The 23,143-nt window shown below is 39.7% G+C and overlaps 1 protein-coding gene across 1 annotated transcript in view; it reads left to right on the forward strand.

Moving 5' to 3' along the window:
* The first annotated feature begins 642 nt into the window (after positions 1-642).
* The window catches only part of PIEZO2 (piezo type mechanosensitive ion channel component 2), a 309,202-nt gene continuing 286,701 nt past the window's right edge, over positions 643-23,143 (forward strand). Inside the window, exon 1 of the mRNA XM_030444928.1 lies at positions 643-717. Within this exon, the coding sequence (XP_030300788.1) occupies positions 654-717 (64 nt within the window). The 5' untranslated portion in view covers positions 643-653. The remainder of the gene's footprint in view (positions 718-23,143) is intronic.

Raw genomic sequence — 23,143 nt, forward strand, 5'->3', positions numbered from 1 at the left:
CCATCAAAACAAAACACACACACCAACTCTACGCACAAAAAGAAGCGTTAAGAAAATGAGTGAAGGTTTAAGCGGAGAACAGGAGCCAGTTGAGGGGTGTCAGCCGAGTGTCCGGACGGTCCCGGCGGCGCTGAGGGGGCTCGCAGGCAGCAGTCGCTGCCTCTGCTAGGTGGGGGCAGGGGCCGGGGCAGGGAACGAGCGCCCGGCCCCCTGGCAGCCCGGCCCGGCCTGGTCCGGCCCCGACGGGGCGGGGCGCGGGGGAGTTTCACTGCGCGGGGTGCGGGGCGCGCCCGGGGGTGCCGCCGGCTGGGCCCGCGCCGTCGGGGCGCCGGGCGGGGGGGGGGGGGGCGGGAAGGGGTGGGGGCCCGCTCCGCGCTGCCGGCGGAGGGAGGAGGGGAGGCGGGGTGGGGGGGAGCCCCGAGGGGGCGGGCGTGTTGTGCGTGCCCCGGGCCGGGGGTGCGGCGCGGAGCTGGTTGCATGGGCTGCCGCCGGGATGCGGCGGGAGGCGTGAGGCGGCGCGGCTGAGGCGAGGAGGGGACGGGCGATGCTCCGCCGCCGCGGCGGCTCCGCGCACGGGCGGACCTAGGAGCGGCGGTGGCGCGCAGAGAGGAACGTCTCTCCGGCCGGCCGGCCACCACCCTCGCCCCGCCGCGATGGCCACCGAGGTGGTGTGCGGGCTCACCTTCCGGCTGCTCCTACCCCTGTGCCTGACTGCCGGTACGTCCCTCCCTTCCTCCCTCCCTCCCTCCGTCCACGTCCCTCCGGCCGGCCGTGGGTCGCCCGGCGGGTGCGCGTCCCGGTGTCGCCGGACCGTCCTGGCTACCCGCCCGGCCGGCGGCTTGGGGGATGCTCCGCTCTCCTTCTTCGCGGCTGCTCCCACGTCCCGCTGTTTTTCCAGGAAACTTTAAACTCAGTAGCGCGGCTCTTATTTCTTACATGTTTGTTGTTGTTGTTATTATTACTGATTCTTACTTGCAGGAGTGCGGGGCTCGCACGTGTGCTGGGGCTCTGCCCGCGGCGCTCAGCGGCGTGCGGAGCTCCGCGGGGCTCCGCGGTCATTTGCTGGGAAAAACTGCCGCTGGGTCCTGTGCCCCGCTTCTCCCCGCATCGGCATCGAAGCGTGTGCCCCGCTTCGCCCCGCATCGCTTCGCCCTCCCCGAATCGGGGAGGATTGGGTGCTGGCCCTCCGGGCGTTCTGGTTCATCTGCCTTGTTAGGGTTTCGGGGACACTTCGTAAAAGCGGTCAGTGACCTTCAGTCAGAAGGAGGAATTCTCTAATTTACGGAAGTTTTCAGGAGAGAGATTTTTCTTTTTTTGAGGGGGGAGAAATTTCAGTTTCTTAAATCGCGTTGCTTAGCAGGCGGCCATCCAAGAAATGAATTATTTTTGGATGGAGAACTGCGGTGTCCAGCCGTGGGTGAATATGTTAATATTAATCCATGCTCTCTGCACAATTTGGAAATAAAACTCTGAACTAGCGACATTTACTCGTTAGGTCGGTGGGACGACGGACTCTCCTCGAAAACTGCAGTTGCGGTGGGGGGGGGGGCTCGGTCGGGCGGCGGGGGCGGCTGGTGCCGGTGCCTGCCGGGGAGATGGGGCTGCGGGGCGGGGGAGTGTGAAAGCGACAGTCGGGGATGGTGCCCTCCTTCCGCACGGAGCGGTAAGAAACCCGTCGGAGGGGCGCCCGGCGCCGCGCATCCCCCGCGAGTAGCTGAACGATGCCGGCCGTACCTTGCGCGGCCGCCGCGGGGCTCCCGGGCCGGTCCCGGCTGCCGCCGGCTACTTCCAGAATCCCCCGGAGCGGCGCGGAGGCGTGCGTGGAACGCAGAGTCTGCGGGGGCCGCCTTCCACCCGCGGGGGTTCAACTCTGCGTGCGGCCTCGCTTACCCCCCGGGAGAGGGCTGCCCGGTGACTCCCCGCGACACGCAGCCTGCCTGGAGCTTTGTCCTTGAGGAACCCTGTGGTGGCCCTGATAGTACCTCTCGATCTCAGGCATCTTCCCTCCACCTTTCTCTCGAGATGCCCCACGCTCTCTTTCCACGCATCCTACACTGCCTCTGACTTCTCCTCCGGGAAGGAGAATGCTGGCCCCATCTTCAGCCCCACCAGAGGTGTTTAGGACCCGAGTGGCTCCCTGGTGTCTCTCAGTGTGGAGCCGCTTTTCCTTTCACAGTCTGTGAGCCAAAATGCACTTTTTTCCCTCCTGCACTTGGCTTGAGTCAGAGGGCTGGATGCGTTTGTGAGGCTGTACGAAGGATGATTTGCACTTGCACCCACTTTCCACCCTTTCCAAAGTTAATGGTCCCCCTGCAAGCCCCCAGCCCTGCTCTTGGTGGCCACTTCTGGAGATCAGGAGGCCACAGCTCCCCAAGCCCATAGCATCAGGTGAAAAGCCCTTGGCTGCTTTGAGGCTGTCCCTGTGTCAGTGCCTTGCTGGCTGGAGTGTGAGAATGCTGTGTGCAGAGGAGCTGGGTGGTGATGGATGGGGCAGGTGGTGGGTTGTCCTCAAGGCCAAGGGGTAGTGGTACCAGGGAGGTCTTTCAATGCTAGATTTGGGCACAGGGCACCCTCTGAAACCTGCTGGGCCTCATCCATATTTTCTTTAACCTTATGAAAAATGGTTGGGTTATAGGTAAGGATGAATTTGCTGGAAAGATGAGTGGAGAGTAGGAAAGATTGTAGAAGATAAGTTGTATTAGGTGGAAATTATTTTTTTTTATACTATTCCTAATAATATAATATGTAGCTGTGAAATTAAAATAGTGGAGGTATTGTTCTTTCAGGTGGTCACTCTTACCAAGCTCTTTCTGTATCAAAATGAGTTTGGATAAAACTGTTTCAGTGTCCCAGTTCCTGATAGTTAGTAATGCAGTGATACTTTCGCATTGCAGTGATACCTCCACAGATGAGAACTCATGGTGTAATGAATTGTGTATAGTCCTAAGTCTTCTTCATCTGAAGATTAATTGAAATATAAAATCTGGAGGAAGGACTTCCCATCCTGAGTGTGAAAAAGAAATCCCACTGCAGAACTTTTGGTTTTGGACCTAGCGCTTTTGTTTAGCTGGATTTGAGAGGGGAATTAGTAAATGAACAAACAGTTTTTCCTCTTCATTTTCTGTGTCTGTGGGTGTTACTCTTTGCCCCTTTTCAAGCTGTTTGTGGAGTCTTTTACTAGAGTGAAAGCTAGTTCAGCCTGTTTCACTTCTCCACTTTTCTTGCATCTGCACCTGAGCTATCCCTGAGCCAATGCCCTCCTTCTTTTTGAAGCATCAAGGAAGTGTTTCATGGGCTTCTGGAAAAGGCTTTTTAGAGTTCATATATCAAAGTGATGCTTTCTTGTATGACTTAAGGTGAGGTTATATCCGCAGCTGAAAATCTACTTGGACTCATTGCTCAAAGTGATGCCTTGTGTCTCCTACCCATGTCTGGCAATAAATGGGTCTGCTCTGCCAAAACAGTGGAAAGAGTTGTTCTTTTGGTTCATAGCCCATATTTGTGTGATTTTAAAATGACAGATTTTTGTAGTTTCTTATTGTGGTATAATTTGCTTTTCTGTTTCCAAGAGGAGAAAGTAACAAGGTTGGGAATCCCTGACGAGGTGTGTGGAGGGTAATGGCAGCTGTGGAAAACTCATTAAAAATAACACATCTGCTAAGCTGAAAAATGATTCTTTAAATACTTTAAAAGTGGTTATATTTTAAATCCTTGAAACTTCAAATACTTTATTTTAAAAGAAAGCGAAATTAAATACTAGTACTAGTTATCTCTGCTTGCATGAAATATTAGTCAGGAATCAATTAATACATAATTAAGAAAACAAAATTCATTAAAGGAACTTTTTAGGATCAGATCTGTAGCACCAAAGAGTGTAATCTCAAGGAGATAGGGTTAGATGTATCCCTTTAAAGTTCAAGAATGACATACCTCAGTGTCTGCTGAAGACAGTCAAATTTAATGTGAAAAACAAAAGACTTTGGAGATTGGAAAGATAATTGTAGGCTTATGACTTCAGAGTTTATCTACTATCATGTTATTTTCATGATAAAATCTTATGTTCAGTCTGATGCAAACCTGGAGCTTAAATGATAACTCAAGAGTAATGCGAAATTTCCTTGCAAATAAAGTACTGGGTTCTACAATAAGACTGAACGAGTTGGATCTCTTGTTTTGTTGTTTTTTGGGGTTGTTGGTTTGTTGTTTTTTTTTTTTTTTCCTGTGAGTTTATTGCAATGTGGTATTTTCCTGTATTGTAGTAGTACAACTCTGGAAAAACAGATATAAAAGGGGGGAGAGGGACCATTTTGGAACTGCAGGTGGGAAGTGGGCTTTTGTGGTTCTTTTAGAGATTGAGCCTTGGCATTAACCTGTCTTATTTTGCTACTCATATGAAGCTGAACCATGCAAAGTGTGTGTTGTCTCTCTGAAGTAAGGCATGAGAACAATCTTTTACTAATTGCTTTCTTTGGTTTATAAAGACTGGAACCACAAAGTTGTGGTTCACATTGCTTGATAACAATTTTTAATTGTTCTACTTTCAATTGTTTTACTTCACACACAATCGATTGGTTTTCTTTTAAGCTAAACATTATTATTTTCAAGTAGGGTGATGGGAAAAAAATCCTTAGAGAGATCAGGTTTGTCTGGCTTTTGACTGATGCTACTGGATTGTGTGTTATCAGCAAAGAGGCTTCAGTGAGCCAGATGCCCGGCCAAAGCACTTCCCAGAAGTTACATTTGCTTTCTGAACCTTTGTTTTTTGACCCAGATGAAGTAAGAATTGTAGGAGCTTCTAGAAAGTTGGAATTTTTTTGAGGAGTGCAGGTATCAGTGTTAGGTAAGTGGTGGAAGGTACAAAGAAAAGACTTCAGAGTTTATGTAGGTGACAGAGTTCAGCTACCAAATGGAAGTTTTCACTTCTTTCTTCAAGCCAAATCTTTGACTTCTGGGTAAATAGAAGGAATGGCTTTTATTTCTCCTTTTAGTGATCATGATTCATCAGAATATTGAATGAATCATAATGATTATCTCTTCAGGGTATAAACAATGTGTTACAGAGAATATTTTTTTAAGGATACACAGTATTTTCAAAAACACCTATATTCCATTGTTGGGAGTGCCTCAACAGGACTGAGCTGCTTCTTCTGCCTTGGAAGGACAAGGTAAATTACAGCATGCTTAGGTACTCTTTGATTTTTATTTCCAAATCAAGAAGTATTGATGAATACTTTGGAGAGGAAATGTCTGTATTGCTACATTAGCAGGCACTAAAGCAGTGTTAAAATTATGTGCTTTAAATAGTATTTCAGAGTCCAATACCTCCTTGTGTTTTTTAAAGTTTTGAATCATTACTATCCACGTTTTTAAAAGACAGAATATGTTGAACAACTGTAATATTAAGGCAAGTCTATGGTGGCTGCTAACTATGCCAAGCTTGGATTACTATTTTTTGTGTGCTTGTCACTGGTTTCAATGGAAGTGCTTTTGTTTGGTTGTTAGTTGTGTTTTTTTTTTTTTAAATGATGGGAGAATAGGACACAGTGTTGCAGTTTTCAGGAGACTGAATAGTTTTTATGTGCCAGTACAGGTGATGTTAAGCCATGGTGATGACAAAGCAATCTGTGATGCTTTACCACAGCCTACCCAGACTAAATGAGAATTTGAATAGTGACGTTTGCTACAGTGTATACTTATGATTATGTGTGAATGCATTGCAAGAGGGCTGCCTGTTATGCCTTAAAACTGGCCAGTTACTAAAAACAAAACAGGCAAAGACCAATCAAACTGATTATTTTTTTTCTTTGGTCATTATGGTGACACTGGGGAATATTTATTATGATGTACTGAGAAGAATCTTAGGGAACAGCATGAGAGAAATTCATATAGACTTCCAGTTACATTTCAAAATCCTTTTCTCCCATAACACTCATAAAAGTGTTAGTCACATCAACAAAACATCTAGGAACCCCTTCCTGGGTAGCTTGGTGAAAAAAATATTCACTTAGATAACATTTTTCACAAGAGATCCTAAAATGACTGTTACATTTCCTTCCTCTCTTCAGACATTTTAGAAATCTTATCTGGCTTCTTTTATTAAAGGAAGTTTTGCTGTTTGCCTTGTTTAATGGGAGCAGGTGAAAGGTGTCAAGAGGAAAAAATGCAGAAGCAACATTTTCCGGGCTTTTAGTCACAGGGTTAGATATTTTTTGTGTAGAAAAAGCAAAACATTGCTTCAGTCTCTGTGTCTTCCATCTGAGATCAACAAAGATCCAGAGAAAGGGGCCTGGGGAGATTGAGGAGATAGCAGTTGCCTGCAAGGACAGAGCTTCTCTCTTCTGTAGTAGCCATCTCAGGCTGTGTCTGCTTTCCCCTATCAGGCAGACTGGGAAGCTCTATTTAAAGATGTATCCCACAAAACATGGGAATTAAACATATCTCCTTTACTTCTTAAAACCTGTACTTATTTATCCTAACTGTTCTGTTGAGTGCTTTGAATCCACTTAATGATGAAGATGAGATAAAAGCAGAACCTATAAATTTGCAAAGCTTAGGGCTTGCCTGGTAGGTAGCTTGTTCTACAGACAGTTTTAAATTTGGGAATGGAAATTAGTGGGAGGCAGCTAGTTTGGAGGGATTTACTTGGAGAAAGTGAACAGCTTGCCTCGTGACTGGTCAAAATTGCTAAGCATTTGTATCCTTTGTTGGTAGCAGTGAAGCTCACAGGTATCAGTTGTGTCATGCATGGAATTCCCTCTCTGTCTTTTACACTGCAGGTACAACAGTGACCATATTATGTATTGTTCTCATCAGAGCAGTCAGGAATGAAATAACAGAACTATATGTATTTTGGGAACAGATAGCTCATTGTTTTGGGGATGGTTTTGAGGGAGGTTAAGAAAGAGAATTCTGTAAGATGTGTAGCCACGGTGCTCTTCCATTTCAGGTAATCTACTAAAAGTCCAAAAATATGGACAGACAATAAACAAATAAGGAAGACAAAAATTGTTGAACAGTAGGCTGGAGGGATGGAGAGCAACCACCAGTTTTAACCACTGAAGGACTAAAATAATTTTGTGGGGCAGTTTTAACACCCCACAGTTTGTTGGAGAAGTGGAGTTGCAAAAGCTGGCAAAAGCAGACCAACTTTGGAATGGCTGGAGCTATTGAAAAGACTCTTGGAAGGGAGTATTAGTAAATGGATCACATACATTAAAATGGTGCACTATTTTGTAACAGTAAAACCTTTTCCCCATGCATGTAAAGCTGCTGGGTGTTTAGACTCCAGCTTTACTTCTTTCTATCTCATTTCTGGTTTGCTTTTCACATTGAAATGATAGCCCTTGTGAAATTAAAGTGATTTATTTTGAGGATAACCTTTCACTTGAAGAAAATTGCAACTACTTTCTCCGCTTGGTCTGGAACACTCTAAGAAGTAGCCTATTTGCTTTCTGTCTTGAAGAATGATGTTAGCAAATGTTCATTAGTGAAAAAGTCTGTGTAGTCAAGTAGATTTTCCAAGCCTCTGTAACATCTTTAGGCAATTCTAAATATATGGTAAGTATGACTTGCTAGGCTAGTAAAATACTTTGGTTTATTTTGTCCCCCCTGCTGCAGCAGATTGGTCAATATTTGTTACTAAACAAGTTCAGGTTTGTTTTCTAGGGTAAAAGTTTTCTGTTAACATTACTTTTCTGGTGATCACAGGTCTTCATGCTGTCATCTTGACAGGTCTCTGAAGCCAAGCAGTTCAGAAGTTGGCAGCATGCAGATAAAAAGCTTTCAGGAAAAGTGCAGGTATTGCTGGCAGGAATGCAAGCGATGGAATCCTCTGAATCTTGTACTGAGAGAGAGCAGGATACTTGGGTGTTACTTTGTCAGACAAACCATCTTAAGATTTTTGAATATTAAAAAGCAAAGTCCACAAGTTAATCCTTATTTTGGTGCATTTGTTAGAAGCGGATCCTTTGATGCACTACGTTCAGGATGTGGTTGAATTAATGTACTTCTCCTGTTCTCCTGAGAGTCTTACCTGTCCATTTCCTGTCTCTAGCAGGCAGTTGTAAAGTCTGAATGTCACATTAAGGTTGCTATGCTGCATCTTAATTTCTTTTATAACTTGAGTTCTGAGCTGCGGTGTTGGCTTTGATAATATCCTGTAGCAATGAATTCTGTGAGTGAACTGCACTGTGAATAAAAAGGAGTACTCTTTAATTCGTTTTCAGTTTGTTGCCTTAATAAATAACCCTTTGGATAGGAAAAAGTATGTATAATCACTTAAATCAACAACAGTCTAGTGTTCTATTTACTCTAACACTTTAGAATAACATTTGCAAGGCATAAAATCAACCGTTAAGATTAACTGTAGAAATTAACAGCTCTGAGTTTCCTATCAATTGTCCAGTTCTGCAGAAAAAGGGATGAGGATTATGTTAATCTGCTGCCCCCTCATAAATAGCTTCAGGATGCTATACTTTTACAATCTGAATCATTGGAGAGTGCAGCTTAACACTTCTCTGGGCTCATTCATGTAGTCTTCAGTTTGGAAGCTCTTCTGGAAATGAAGTAAAACTTTTAAGAAGTGAGTCTGTGTGTTTGCGAGTGATACACGAAGCACTCCCTTTTTGGCACAACATTATAAAGCACAGGATTGCAGACATTACATACTCTGTCTACTGTTTCCAAGGCACTAATTTGTTAATGTAGCTTGACAGAACCATAATTTAAAACTGAAGTATTTAAGTGATATTAGAGTGAGGGTCAGATCTGCGCCTTGCTCAGAAGTTGCATGGGAGATGGAAAATTATTTCCTTAATAGATAAGGGGGGGTGTTCTGCATTCCCACTAAATTATAGGAGGATATGCAAAGAGTAAAAGGATGGTAAAGAAGTGTTGTTTTTCCCTAGATATTCAGTAAACCGTATGCTGCTGGGTTTTGTTTGGGTTTTTTGGGGTAAAAGACATGTTATTAGAGAAATTAGTTCTTGGGTAATGTGAGGAATTTTGTAAGGCTGCTTCCTAGCAGTCCTGTATTGCAAGTTGCAAGTATTTGTTTAGCATTTAGTGTAAGTTTAGCTTTTGTTAAATGCTGGTTGAGGTTGCAAAGGCTCAGAAAAGAATGAGCAGTTAAATATAGGGGACAGTCAGTGTTCACCCCCACCCCAGGACCCCCCTCCTTGTAATCTGAATGTAAGACTTATTCCAGATTAATGTCTCACTATAAAACATGATGCTGATTACATTATTATGTTTCTTTTCAAGCATTGATTTTCTTGTCTAGCAAATCACCTGCTAACCTCTACTAAGCCAATGCAGTGACATATATTCTGAATTAATTTCATTATATGCTCATATATTGGAAAATGTCTGGAACTTGCAAAATGTTTGTACAGTTGCTGCATCTGTTTGTGATTTTTCTTCCCTTGTTATACTTTCAGCTTTTTACATCTTTCAGAAGAGCAGTTTCCTGGTAACTGAGAATAGATTAATAAATAACCAAAGGCAAGTCAGAGAAATTTGTCTCTTCCACAAATCTTGATTCATGAACCAGACTTTTACTGCAAATATTAACTCATGTTATCATTTTGGGGGCTTATGACTATAAGAGTATTGATAGACAATATTCATAGCTGTAGCTATTGAACATAGCTGTTCAAAGCTCAAACATGTTTCGATTCCATCCTGTGGTCCATCACTGTGCTTATAATTTTAAAGACTCGCCCTATTGCATTCCTTAATAACTTTTTTTTTTTTTTTTTTTTTTTTTTTTTTTTGACAAAGTTTTATACTTACTTTACAGTTCTACAAGATGACCAGAAACTGTTTCAACCTTCTGAAACTGTCAGAGACCGGGTTACTTTCTGGCACGTGTACTGCAGGGCATCTTTTTAGAAGGAGCTCACTTTCAGTTGCAAGCATGGAATTCTAATTACTGTCTACATCTTTGCCTGAGTCATTGATAACATCAGCATTTTCTTTGATGGCAATAATTGTATGTTTCTGTGTAGAAATCCATGGAGAGAAATTTATACCTTGTCTAAGTGCTGGATTATAAAATGACTTGCTTCAGGTTATAGTGCTGTGGGTCAAAGAAACTGTTATGATACACATGCCACCAGCTGGGGAAACTGCATGATCTTTTTTTTTCTCCTTTCCTTTCTAGACATTTAACACACGTCAGATTACTGTTTAATTTGGAGAACAAAAATCTTTGAGGCATGACCCATGTCTTTTATTTGTTACTTAAATGCTAGGCATGTATACTTGAAGTATAGTGCTATGTTAATAATGAATACTATTTTCATAACGTATTTTCTCTAAATTGAAAGGAAAGCAATAAACAGCTTTGGATAAAATACCACTACTCTGTTCTTAAAAACAAAGCTTTTGGTAAAGATAATCAAGTTTAACCCTTTTTTAACATCCTTTCAGTATGTTATTGAGCAAAAAAACCCTCCAAAACATTGTGGTGGAATTGTGGTGGCTATTTGTCTCTTTGTGAAAATATGTTTCAACTGGAAAGACTACAATCTTCATAGTTTGATAATGTTTCTTATAAACCTGCATATAGTTTTTGATGTCACATTTTCTCTGACTTTGTTGGCTATTTTCTTCTGAAGTGTGATCAGGTCTCTTCTAAGAGAAAAGAACAAAAGCCTCTCCTATGGTTTTAAAGATGTGTTACAGACAATTTTCATACATTTACTAATCAGGAAAACTGTCTGAGTTACTTCTCCTTCTTGCCTAATGTGACAGATCTTTCTTTTCCAAAGTTTTCATGCACTTACTACTGTATGTTATGTTGGTAAGCACCTTTGAACTTTTTTTGGAGATAAAATACATGTCCATATTACTATAAAATATATTTCCCTTTTGGCTTCTGAGAAGGGGCCTATCATTTCCATGGGATGGAGCTGTGTTCAAAAGTCTTTCTTATGTGAGCCTACTGCCATGATTATTAGGAGGGCAGATTGTACAGTTTAGCTCAGAACTTCTCTATTTCTTTACTCTCAGATGGAATGACATTCATATTCTCTAAGGTGCACTACAGAAAACACTGTGGACAGAGGAGAAAAACCTGGCCACACAAAACATATTTACTCTATGCCACACAAACCTTAAGTTTACTTCTTTCAAAATAAATGCAGTAATTGATTTAATCTCCTTGTTTAATGGCTGCTTGCTCTTAACAGTGAACCCTGTAAAGTTTAGAAGGATTAGCACTCAGTGATGTTTATTTTTCATCACTCTTCTTCAAGTGATGCCTTCATCGTGAGAGAAGTCCCAAGTCTGAGAAAACTGACCCTTCCTGGATCAGTACAACTTTCTTCTCCCCAGTTCCAATCTTTGATTTGTTTGACCTTGAAACACAAAGTCTACCTGTATACTCTGAGGCAAAATTCAGGAAATACTGTGTATATATGCAATTTTATTGATATATTGCATCTTAAAATACCTTTCTTTAGTGTTTAATCTGCCAGCCATTTGTCCTTACTGAACTGAGACAAGAATGTCAGCATCGTGTACAGAAACATCAGAACCTGTTTCTTTTTTTAGTCTTTTTTTTTTTCCTTTTCTTTCCTTCCTTAAATTCTCCTGACTTTTGTTTGTGGCCAGTCTCTAAGTACATATATTTGTAAAAAGCCTCTTTCTGTCTTTTCTATAAACTCCCCTTAGTTGTTGAGGGGGCCTCTGTGTGGTGCCCCCAAAGCTGTCTTGGTGCTGAATGAGCCCTGTTACTGCAGTCTGTTCCTTTAAGCTCCAGCCCCGAATGTCCTGGGGACCCTCCCCTGGGCTTGTTAAAGTTAATCAACATCTTTCTTACCCCGAGAGGGGCAAAAATTGCATGTGGTACTCTAGAAGTGGTTTAATGAGGGCTGAGTAAAGGACAATTATCACTTCTCTGTGCAATGCTGCTGTTGGTACAGCCCCATAGCCTACATTGAATATCACAAGGGAGATCCAATAAAAAACTATATCACTTTGATCATGAGAAAGAGAAAGTAGACATTGACTATTTCTATTATTTCTTAAAAACAAAAAAAGAAAACCTCCAAAGCCCCCAAACCCCAGAACTTCTAAACTGTGATGAAAGGATCATAAGTAAAAATAAATTGATGATGGATATTTTATCTGCAGTCTTCCTTGGTACTCAGACAGAATTTGCAGGTTTTTTTCTGTTTCATTTTTGATTGAAGGACCAAAGTATTAATTAATTGCAATAAATCCTACACTCTCTCTTTCACATGAAAATAGATGCCTGAGTACGTTCTTCAAGATGTCTTGGTTATGGCTACTGTGTTTTTGTTCTAAAATGTATAGCAGTGGGTCCTGGAAATCCTACTGTAAGAAACTGCTTCTTCAGTCTTTCTCTAAACTCAGTGGTACCACAAATCTGAGGGAGTCCAATTTTCTATCCCTGTTTTTAAAAATAAATAAATTAAAAAACCACAAACAACCCAGATGTATAGCCACAGCCAGCATCTGTAGGGCAGGTTCTGATTTGCTGTGCCTAAATACATGGAATATGCATCCAAATGCACAAAAAGTTGAACTTCCAGCTTTTCTCAGCTGGAAATGCTTGTTATTAATGAACGTTATTCTGTAGCATTGGCACAATCATATATCACTGACTTACAATGAATGGAATGATGAATTAATAAAAGACCTACACCAGTTCTTCTCAGAACTGTCCAGTGTTGGCATTCTCTAAGGGACTAACTAGCCAGTGAATTATTGGCATTATTTTCCCAGCCATCATGCTCAGATGCTTGAATATTTTTAATTAGTCAGTAATTCTTGTTATTCTGCAAATCACTGACAGCTAATTTGTTTTAAAACCACAGGAAAAAGTCTGTTCTGAATGTTTCTGTGTTGCATTCTTTTCTCCTAGGTGACCTCCACCTCATGGAGTATTGACAAATTACTTTTAGCAGTAGTTATTGTACTGTTGGGTTGTGATTTTGAAACTAGTATTTTAAAAGCTGGCTTGCATTTTGGATATATGAAACACTTGGTGCTAGTCATTCACAGAAACTGTTGTTACTGGGGTTTATAGACCCAGCAGAATAAATTGGTTCCAAATTTTTGCCTGAAAATGGCAAGATTTATGTATTTCTTCGACTGTAGTGTTTATCTAACTGTGCTGCCTCAGAACGTCAGCCCACTGTGTGCTGGAAATTCTCTTTCATTCTACAAGAAGTGTGGGAGAAGCTGCAGCTCAGCTGTGTGAAAAGCTGAACTGTTCACTGCATGTAGCATAGCTCACCCACATTTGATAAGAGACATGGGATTGATACCAGAAGTTACACACCACTCCTGTTTCTTCTGCTGTTCTGTACACATCTACCCTGAGGTAACAGGTGACTTTAGCATGGAAAACAATGACTGATGCAGTATGCTTGTAACCTACCTGATGACTTTTTTTCTGCTCTTCATACAGTTAAGTGTTGTAATTGTGGGAAATGCCCTCCTGTTTTCCTGTGGCTTATCATTTGTATTTTTCACTGTCTGCATGTATTGCTCCTTCCCTTCTTTGAGAGATTAACAACAGCCCCCATGCAACACTACAAATAAAATGTGTACCGTGTCATCAGACAGAAGATGCCATTGCAGCAGCATCACACTCATTGTTCTTTTTGTTTGGTAGCCTAATTTAGCAACCTGTTTCATCATCCTGCTGTTTTATTTTGAGACTATCTTCTTTTTTAACTAGAAAACATTTATAAGGTGTATTTGTTTATTTGCAGGGAAGTATCAAGAAAGTGTGAGCTTTAGAAAGTGGTTGAGACTTATTTGCAAGTTTAGCTTTAGAATTTCATAAAGATTCTATATTCAAACACTTGTGATCTTCTAGCAAGTAGTATGTGTGCCTCTCCTAGCTTGTAGGGGTAGAAAAAGAGCTGAAGATGTCCCTCACCCTCCAAATTGCCAGAGTCAAGGTAATTTACTGAGTCATACTTGCCTGGGGATACCCATCCTTTTTGCAAATGAAACCTGACAAGTTTTCTAATTTGCATCCCATGCCTATGCATAGGAGTGAGTCGAATCTTGCACAGATGGGAAGAAAGTGCATGCTGCAAAACAGCATTTTAGACACTTGCATTACTACTAAAGTTAGTAAGGTAAATCAATATATGCTATTTTCAAATAATTTTTAACATTTTTTTTCTTTTTTTTAAGTGGTGCACTTAAAATGTGCTCAGGTAATTAATCTGTTAGTAACTTTTTTTAAAAAAAGAATTTAAACAGTTTTATTCTTAGACATGTTGATGTTGGTAGCCGGCATTGTTGCACATTGGTTGCTTAACTGATTTTAAAACATTACCTTTTGCAGTCAACAAATTCTTTAATGTATGATAGAAAAGGCTTTTTCTTTTTCTTTCTTTCTTTCTTTCTTTCTTTCTTTCTTTCTTTCTTTCTTTCTTTCTTTCTTTCTTTCTTTCTTTCTTTCTTCTTTCTTTCTTTCTTTCTTTCTTTCTTTCTTTCTTTCTTTCTTTCTTTCTTTCTTCTTTCTCTCTTTCTCTCTTTCTCTCTTTCTCTCTTTCTCTCTTTCTTTTTTCTTTCTTTCTTTCTTTCTTTCTTTCTTTCTTTCTTTCTTTCTTTCTTTCTTCTTTCTTTCTTTCTTTCTCTCTTTCTCTCTTTCTCTCTTTCTTTTTCTTCTTTCTTTCTTTCTTCTTTCTTTCTTTCTTTCTCTCTTTCTCTCTTTCTCTCTTTCTTTTTCTTCTTTCTTTCTTTCTTTCTTTCTTTCTTTCTTTCTTTCTTTCTTTCTTTCTTTCTTTCTTTCTTTCTTTCTTTCTTTCTTTCTTTCTTTCTTTCCTTTCTTTCTTTCTCTATCTCTCTCTCTTTCTCTCTTTCTCTCTCTTTCTCTCTTTTTCTTTGTCTTTTTCTTTCACTTCTTTCTCTTTCTCTTGCTCTCTTTCTCTCGCTTTTCTCTTTCTCTCTTTCTCTTTTCTCTTTCTCTCTTTCTCTCTCTCTTTCTTCTTTCTCTCTTCTCTAAGTAAATAAGTAAATAAATAAATAAACAAAAGCAATGATATCATAGGCAGTTGTCCAGCAAGTACTGTGCCAGAAGGTTACTCAGAAAGGCCAGTTGTCTTCATTCCATGAATTAGATAATATATAACATGCCATCTCATCTTAACAAAGTTGAATAAATTAGAGGAAGATGTAAAATGAAATTAGCAAGAAGCTGCTGTTGTTGCTGTGTTATGTAATTTGAAATAAAAAAATTATCAGCTTGTCATTCCCTTCATTCATAAAGTATGTTTGTATCTGATTAGGTTGTTCCTTATACTGAAAATAAGCAATATCTGAGATTCATCCTCAAAGTAAGAAGTAGCTGTCTGTGGCTAGTGTAGGACCATAAATGATGCCAATAAATTACTGATGTCATGGGGGTGCACTGACAGCAGAGAAAGAGACATTAGGAATCCAGTCTTGGGCACAAGAGAAAGAAAGTGTCTTTCATGAAGTGGTTAATCAAAACAACTGGAGCAAATACTATCAGTGTTGTTTGAAGAGCTGTTGTTAGCACATTAGAGTAAATCTGTTTCATGTTCTTGGTAGAAAACATTTTGCTTCAAGGGCAATTGCCACAGGCTGTAACATCATCTTATTTCCTCAACAGCATGGAAAGAAGATTCCTTAATCTGGCAGAGTAGCCTTTGCTGTTATCCTTTTTTTCTTTCTTCTGTTTTAGTTTTTTTTGCTGTTTCTGTCTGGTTGTACCCAGAATAACAGAACCCTCAGATCAGCTAAGTGTTATTAATAAAGGAGAAACAAATCACCTCAATCATTTAATACAAGCCTTTGCACTTTCCTTTATGTGATTTTGATGGTAACTGCAAAGACTGCACTTCTCATTGCAGTCTGCCCCAGCCCCTTCTCAGACAGTTTTGTATTACAGCATAATTAAGCTTATTATATATTTAGATCACTTCTAAAAGATCAATTACTAGTAAGGTAGGGGTGACATAATAAAAATGCTGTGATGGCCTTGACCTTGTAGTATTTGAATCTTTGTATCTTGCATTGATTTCCTGTGTTTTGAGTGGTCAGCATCCCACAGTAACCATCTGTCTTCTCTTTTTGGAAATGTTAGTCAAATATAGAATGGGAAGTACTACCTGAACTGTCTCACAGTTTAAAAATAATTATAGCAAAGATGCAATCAGACTGGTTTCTTTGAGTCAGAATTACTGGAAGTGGTAGTATCAAAAATTGCATCCTAATAATTTAAACTATTTTCCTGTAAGAGAAATGCTTTCAATCATTTAATAGATAGAGGAAAAAGTCAGACTTAGCCCTGGAAGTTTTGAGGAAGTTCTGGTAGTTTGAAAGTACTTACTTCTAATGAACCAAATCTTAAATTGGCATTAGGACCAAAACAAAAATAATCTGAGGAAACTTAATTGTATGAATTAGGTGTGAGTATGAATCATGACATGAAGTTTACACTGTAATGAAGGAATGCTAGTTATTATATATCTGTAAAACACACAATTAAGACTGGGTACTATGATAAGCATCACAATTTTTGCTGGCATCCTGGGAAGTAGAAATGGAAGGATTTAACATTCAAGGGCTCTCTGTGTGTGGGTATGTTAGCAAGTCTAAAGTCCCTGGGAAAGAGCTAGCGGGCTACAATGCTATGAAACAAGCTAATAAAAATGACAAAGAGACTAAATATTCTCACAATAGTGAATGAGAGATAAATTTGCTACGCTTAAATTAGGAAAGATGTGAAAGCAGTTTGCAGGGTTCAAAACATGACTGGCACTGCTGAAAACATACATTGGGCTGAGGGTCCAAGACAGAGCAGCACATGCAGAAAATAATGATGTGCTTGCTCAGATGCCTACTTCAGCTTTCACCAGTGCTCAGTATCAGTGAGAGTACTGTCTGCCTGGTCTTTTAGTGTGTGCTAAAAACATACAGGAGAATGAATGTGGAGAGTATGGTTCTTTCCCAAGATCTCTCTCTTATTAACTTGTGAATGTTTCTATCTGTTAAAAATTTTTAGTAGGGTTTTTGGTTTGGTTGTTTTTCCAGCAGTGCTTGTGGAAACACGATCAGATAAACTCTCTAGTTCATTGGCTGGAATGCTGCTTGTACTGTTCCTCTCTTAAAGAAATAAACTTTGCAGAGGGAAGTTTGGCTACATCTTTCATGCAGCAATAATGGAATAGCTTGCTGCTTATGTTGTCCTCATGGAATGACTGAATTCCTAAATATCTACTGAGAGAAATGGGCTTTCAAAAATGTGTGTAGATGTACACACTATTCATCTAGTTTTACTACATTTTGCAGTAAATGCTATAAACCTGTAGCAGAGGTACAAATAAACATTTGTTCCACTACAAGAGTTCTGCCCTGCATTGTCCTCCCTGGGGGCGTTAGAGTGTAGAAATCCTATCTCTGAAACAGGAGTAGGAGAGCAGAATATTAAACATTCAGGCCTAGTGGTAGGAATAGGTTTCTTTTTTACATAAGGGTATGTGAATATACACACAGGAGGCATTAGAAGGTATATTTAAAGTAACCTGGTGGATGAAAATAAACTCTTCCAGCTAAAGGCAAACATATTTCTGCAGTCCACAGTAAAATACTGGATCATTTTACTTAGCTGCGTAGGAATACAGATATTTTCTATACTTCTAGTGTTGTTGTGCACTGTCTGAATGTTCTGTTTACGTTATAAAATTTATTTTATCATTTTGACAACCATGAGGAAACGTAATTACCCAACTTTGTCCAAAGAGATTGATTAAGAGGGACAAATTCCTGCTGCCACAAAGCCAGTATTCTGTGCTGGACATTGGCGTGGTCAGTAAAATATTCAGTACTTTGGTAAGTATTATGTATTATTTTCCTTGCTGTAAATGTATAAAAAATGTAATTGTATTTTTATATTGGGGAGTGTAAGATTTTTTCATTGTGAGGCTCTTGTAAAGACCTGAGGTGGATCCATGTAGCAAGATGAACCAAGATGGTTGAGTGTTGGTTTGGACTAATTTCAGAAGAATAAATATTTATCTGAAGTAATAACTTTGTTAGTATTTTGCCTTTCTCCTGCAGAAACCACATGTGGGAGCTGGTCTGCTTCTGAGCTTACCATGCTTCTGAGAGAGCCGTGGGCTACAGTGATTGTATTGTATTGAAAAAGTCACCTTTGTTGGAAGCAAATTGAGTTACATATGAAGAAATACAAATGGAATGTAATTTACTGGCCTCCTGAATGTCGCAGGAGAGAATCATTAATGAGGGAGATAATTATATAATAATGTGCTTGTAATGAGAACATGTGTTTCAGAGTATTTTAAGCCCATTTTATGAAGGATTTGAAGGCATGCAGATAAGGGCTGTTAGGCCAGGAGAAAAAAAGGCAAATGGAGTATGAAAATTGAGAGTACAGAGACTGAGGATATGTTAGTAGAGTGAGAGATGGGGTAGGAGGTGTTTATAGGAAAGAATGAAGTAATCACTGGCTGTTTTTTTGAGAAATGAGAAAACGAGTAAATGGGTTCAGAGATGAATAATGTTTGGAAGCAGGCTAGGAAGATGAAGATGACAGCCAACTGGGCCAGCTGGGAAGCTGCTAATGCAAACAGTGAATGACCTTGTTAGTACAAAGCATGTTAGTGATGGTGGCCAGCAAGAGGTTGTGAGCCTTAGAAGTGACACGGAAGTGGCAGGACTGCCACAAAAGACTGAATGTAGTGGAATGGATGTAGAAATAGAGAATGAAAGATCTCATCCAAACAGGCAGTGAAAACAGAAATGAAAATACAGAAGAGAGACAAAGGTTTTTCTTTGTTCCAAAGAGTTGCAATGTGAGGAGATGACCCAAGAAGAGATGTCAAAAGTGACAAGTGGGAGGCACTGAGAGAGTGGGTAAGTGTATGTACCCAGAAATTGTTGAGGCTGGGATTTCTTCTTTTGGGCTTGTTTTTTGATTTCAGGGCTAGGAGGTGTTACGGTGGAGATGGTGATATGGTCTTGTGTCTTTTTGTGGTTATCTATCCTGTTCTGAACTGTATTTCAGAGTGAACCCAAGGTTGCTGGGTGCGGAGAGTTCTGAATTAGGCAGTCAGCCAGTGTCAAATACATTCTGATTTTATGAGTCAGCAGGTCTCTTGTTCCTTAAAAACATGGTCACTCTTACCAGCCACAGCCAGCCAGTAATAGTGTTTGGTGGTTTGCTTGCCCAGGGAAGAGTCTGCTCAGTTTTGTGTTATGTTTTTGAATTATATTTTATTTTTTGATTTAAGAGAAGTACAACCTTTCTTATGCTTTGTAATAACTTTAAAAAGAAAAGCAATGTCATGATCACATATAATTTTTTTTTAATAAATTGACCGCATTCTTGTATTTTTCAGGAAATTCAGTTTTGCTTGGGAATATTATTTTAGTCATTTCATGTCTCACTGGGTTATGACCTTATTGTACTAGTGCAGCAACTAGGTCTTTGAGTTTCTTCTCCCAGGACATGTAAAAATAATTAAGTTGTGCTGTCAGACTCTGACGAGAAAGGATTCATAGAAGCGTGGTTGTTCTGCGTTTTATATTATAGCACTGCAAAAGTTTGAAATTAGTGAAATTTCTTACAGGCCTGCAGATGGGAATCTCATAGAATTTTTAAAAATTTGGAAGTCAGTTTATTGACATTTACTTATTTTTGTTCAGAGAGAAAAGGAATTTGTTTCTTGTGTCTTCTGTTTCACTTTATTTTAGTATAAAAATACCTTAATATTTTAAAATGATAACTTTGCCTTCTCATTTCTAATTTTTTTCAATTATAAGCATTTTAAGGCAAAATTCTAAGGTGTATTTGTTACAGTGATCTCAGGGAGAGGAAACCTTTTATTTTACACTTGCATGTTACTGTTTCTGAAAACCAGAATGTTTATCTTGACAGCTGTGAAGTACTGAAATGAGATAAACCAATGCAGCTATTGCTGCAATGCTCCTGGGACTCTTTAGCCTTGTCTCTACTGGGAAGCTAAGTCTTTGCTAGAAGTTGTTGCTTTGTTTTGTTTTGTTGGTTTGGTTTTTTTCCTACTTTTTTTGTAGTTGTTCTCCTAGAAGAGCTCTGATTGCTAGCACAGGCTGATTAGGAATGGATTTCTATAAACATGGTGCTTTGATTTGGTACACTCAAAACCTCAGCCAGTTTTCATTTAAGAAAAATACAGCTGAGCAGTGAAAAAGGAATCACCTTCATTTTTAGAAATTAATTTTTTATGTATCCTGATTTGATCAAGAGTATTTGACAGTAGATTTCCTAGCTATTACTCTATTTTTCTGGTGGAAGAGGCTGCGGCCTGTGAAAGGTAGGAGGAACTTTGTCTTTCTGTGATGACATGAAAAGGATGCAGTCGGGGACCAAATGTATGTGGAGGAAAAGGTAAATTTATATTGAAGCTGAGAGGGAGAACATGAAAGTGAGAGCATGGGGGGAGTTACTAAGTGGGACAGAGGCCATTTATTGATTTGGCAGGAAGAAGGAACAAAGCTTTGAGAGGAAAGGATTTATGTTAATGGAATAATGCATCTTCAGATTTGCTAGTTACGCGTGCCTCATAATAAATGGGCTGTGGGGTCAGGGTGCCTCCTTCACAGCTGTATCAATTTTGGGGGTAGTTGCTTCTGAAAATATCAGGGCTTTGTATGTAAAACAATAATTACAGTGCCAGATACCAAATCATGCGTGTGGATATATGCTCATGAATGGTAACTGGTTTTGCTCATAGCAATATGGTGTTAGCAGGTTTTAATGAATGTCCATAGAATTTCTTTTATGTTTATGTGCATAAGTAAGTAAAGAAATCTGTTTATAAAACCCTTAGGGTTATCAGTGGCTCAGTGGCTAGACACCTACATTTTTATATACTTCAATTCTTTTAGGATGCTGCTAAGTTGTTTTGTTTCTTTCACCACAAAGAAATTGTAGCCCTGTAAGACTTTCAGAAGGTGCTGTTCTTGCTACTTGTTTTACTGTAAAATAAAGCTGCAAAACAATTTAATGCTCTTTTTGTTGCCACTCCAAGGAATACAGTATATATTAACAAGAAACAGCTATGAAAAATGCATGAAGTGCCAGGAACTACTTCAGACAAGGGTACTGTAAAGAGCCATGATAACCTGTGCTTTGAGGGAGACAGTTTCTGTGGCAAAACTTCAGCCCATCTTCTAGCCAAAAAAAGGAAAGAAAAAGAGACAACTTTACTTCTTTCCTTCAGCTATCTACATGTGAAATCTAAATTCTGGCACCTGTTTGTTAATGTTAACTTGCAAATCCTCATCACACTTAAGATGTACTTTGTGACAGAGTTTGTGCATCTTTGTGCATTCCTAGGTACACTTGAACTAGACCAGGCATGGAACTGTTTTCTTTAGGGATTTTCTGATTCATGAATGTGTTCTGCTATTACAAACTGAAGCAACATATGGTGTCCACACAAACATATAAAATTCCACTTTAAAATAAAACTTTTGTTTGCTCTTCTCTCAAGTTATTAGGGAATGCTTTCCCAAGCCTTCTATCACTTTTGCAAGGCTAAATCCCCATTAATTCCCAATGAAAATTTCTTCATGATCAACATGTGCCTTTTTACTGCGGTTCAGAAAAAATTTCTTTAGCATAAATAGCTTTTGTCCCCTGTTCACTTGTGTTTACTTTCTTGTCTGTTACATATTTACAGAAAACTGGTATTTTCTCTTTCTTTCGTTTGGCTTAACAATTTGAACTTCTCTATTTTTCCCTAGATCTTCTAATAAACCTGTGCTTTTCTTTCCCTTGAAGTAAGATAACAACAAGGTTTGCATCCTGTATTGATGAGGTTTTACTGGTGTAAATACAATCCCATTTCCTGTACCAGTGAGGTTGTCACTTAGTTAACAGTTCTCTTCCAATATAACTTTGTCATAGTGGTTTTGTCTTATCTGCTATTAGAGCAAACATTTTCACCTTAGCCACCCAGCCACCATCAACATCAGCTTCTTTTGTTGGTATTCAGTGTGTTGTCATTCTTTTTTGGTGTTACTAAATCCAATCCTATTTCTGTTCATTCAGTCCTCAAGATGATGCAGTCCTTCTGGGAGCCCCATTTTTCTTTGTGCTGACAGTGCCTTCCTACTCTGTGTGTCGTATTCAAGCTTCATTATCACTCATCATTAATTGCCAATTCAAATAAAGAAATAAATAAAAGAAATAATAAGGCCCATGCAAAGTTCTGTCCTAGCTGAACTCTACTAATGATCTTTCTGCAGCTGAAAAGTACTAACAGCACTGCTCAGATCACTTCTGTAGCCACTTCCATTTTACACTTTAAATCCTTGTTTCAATTAATTTTTGATGTAATATATTATCAGCTGCTTTAGTGAAGTTGAAATTAAATTGAATTGAAAAAAAACAGAGATATACTGCAGTTGTCTAGACTGGTTAAGAACATAGTGTGTGGGATTGATTCCTGTAAGCTTGCACTTGCATTTTACACATATTTGTTTTTCTTCCCTTCACAGCTGTTTTAAAGAATTTGCGTGGAACCCAAAAGAGGCTGACAGTGTTCTCCCCTCCAGAAAAAAAATATTTGCCCTTCTCTTCTTAAGCTGCCTCTACAGATGAGCTGATTAGTTGGGTTTGCTGCTAGATAAACTTAATTCATTAATTCCTCCAGTACCAGAAACAGACATTTTTTGACTTCTTGGTTAAACAGCTAATAAATCTTCTTAAATGTTTCTCCCCATTTGCAAAATTTTATTGATCTTTACTATATTGCTGGGGTTTGTGCAGCTAATTAAAAGACAATATTCATTGTAGATGTTGACCCAGAGTTTTTTTTCCAGTGTGCTACTGTTTATTAAGTTCGTACAGTCAACGGGTTGAGCTAATTCAGGCCTTTCTCATCTTTTTGGCCAGAGGAGCTTTTCACCAGGTTTAAATTACCATTCTGGCAAGAAAAAAAAATAATAGAAAACCTATATTGTTGCAGAGCAGCTGAATAACAGCTATGCATCACTAGTAGAGCTGTCAGGTGTGGCTCTTACATTATGCAGGCTATTTACTCCCAGTCATTGCTAACCTGCTGCATTTTGTGGCTGGCTGGCTGGCGTGTTCCCATTTCCTCCAGGGGTAACCAAA

Source organism: Calypte anna, chromosome 2 (assembly GCF_003957555.1).
Source record: "Calypte anna isolate BGI_N300 chromosome 2, bCalAnn1_v1.p, whole genome shotgun sequence".
NCBI classification, from domain to species: Eukaryota; Metazoa; Chordata; class Aves; order Apodiformes; family Trochilidae; genus Calypte; species Calypte anna.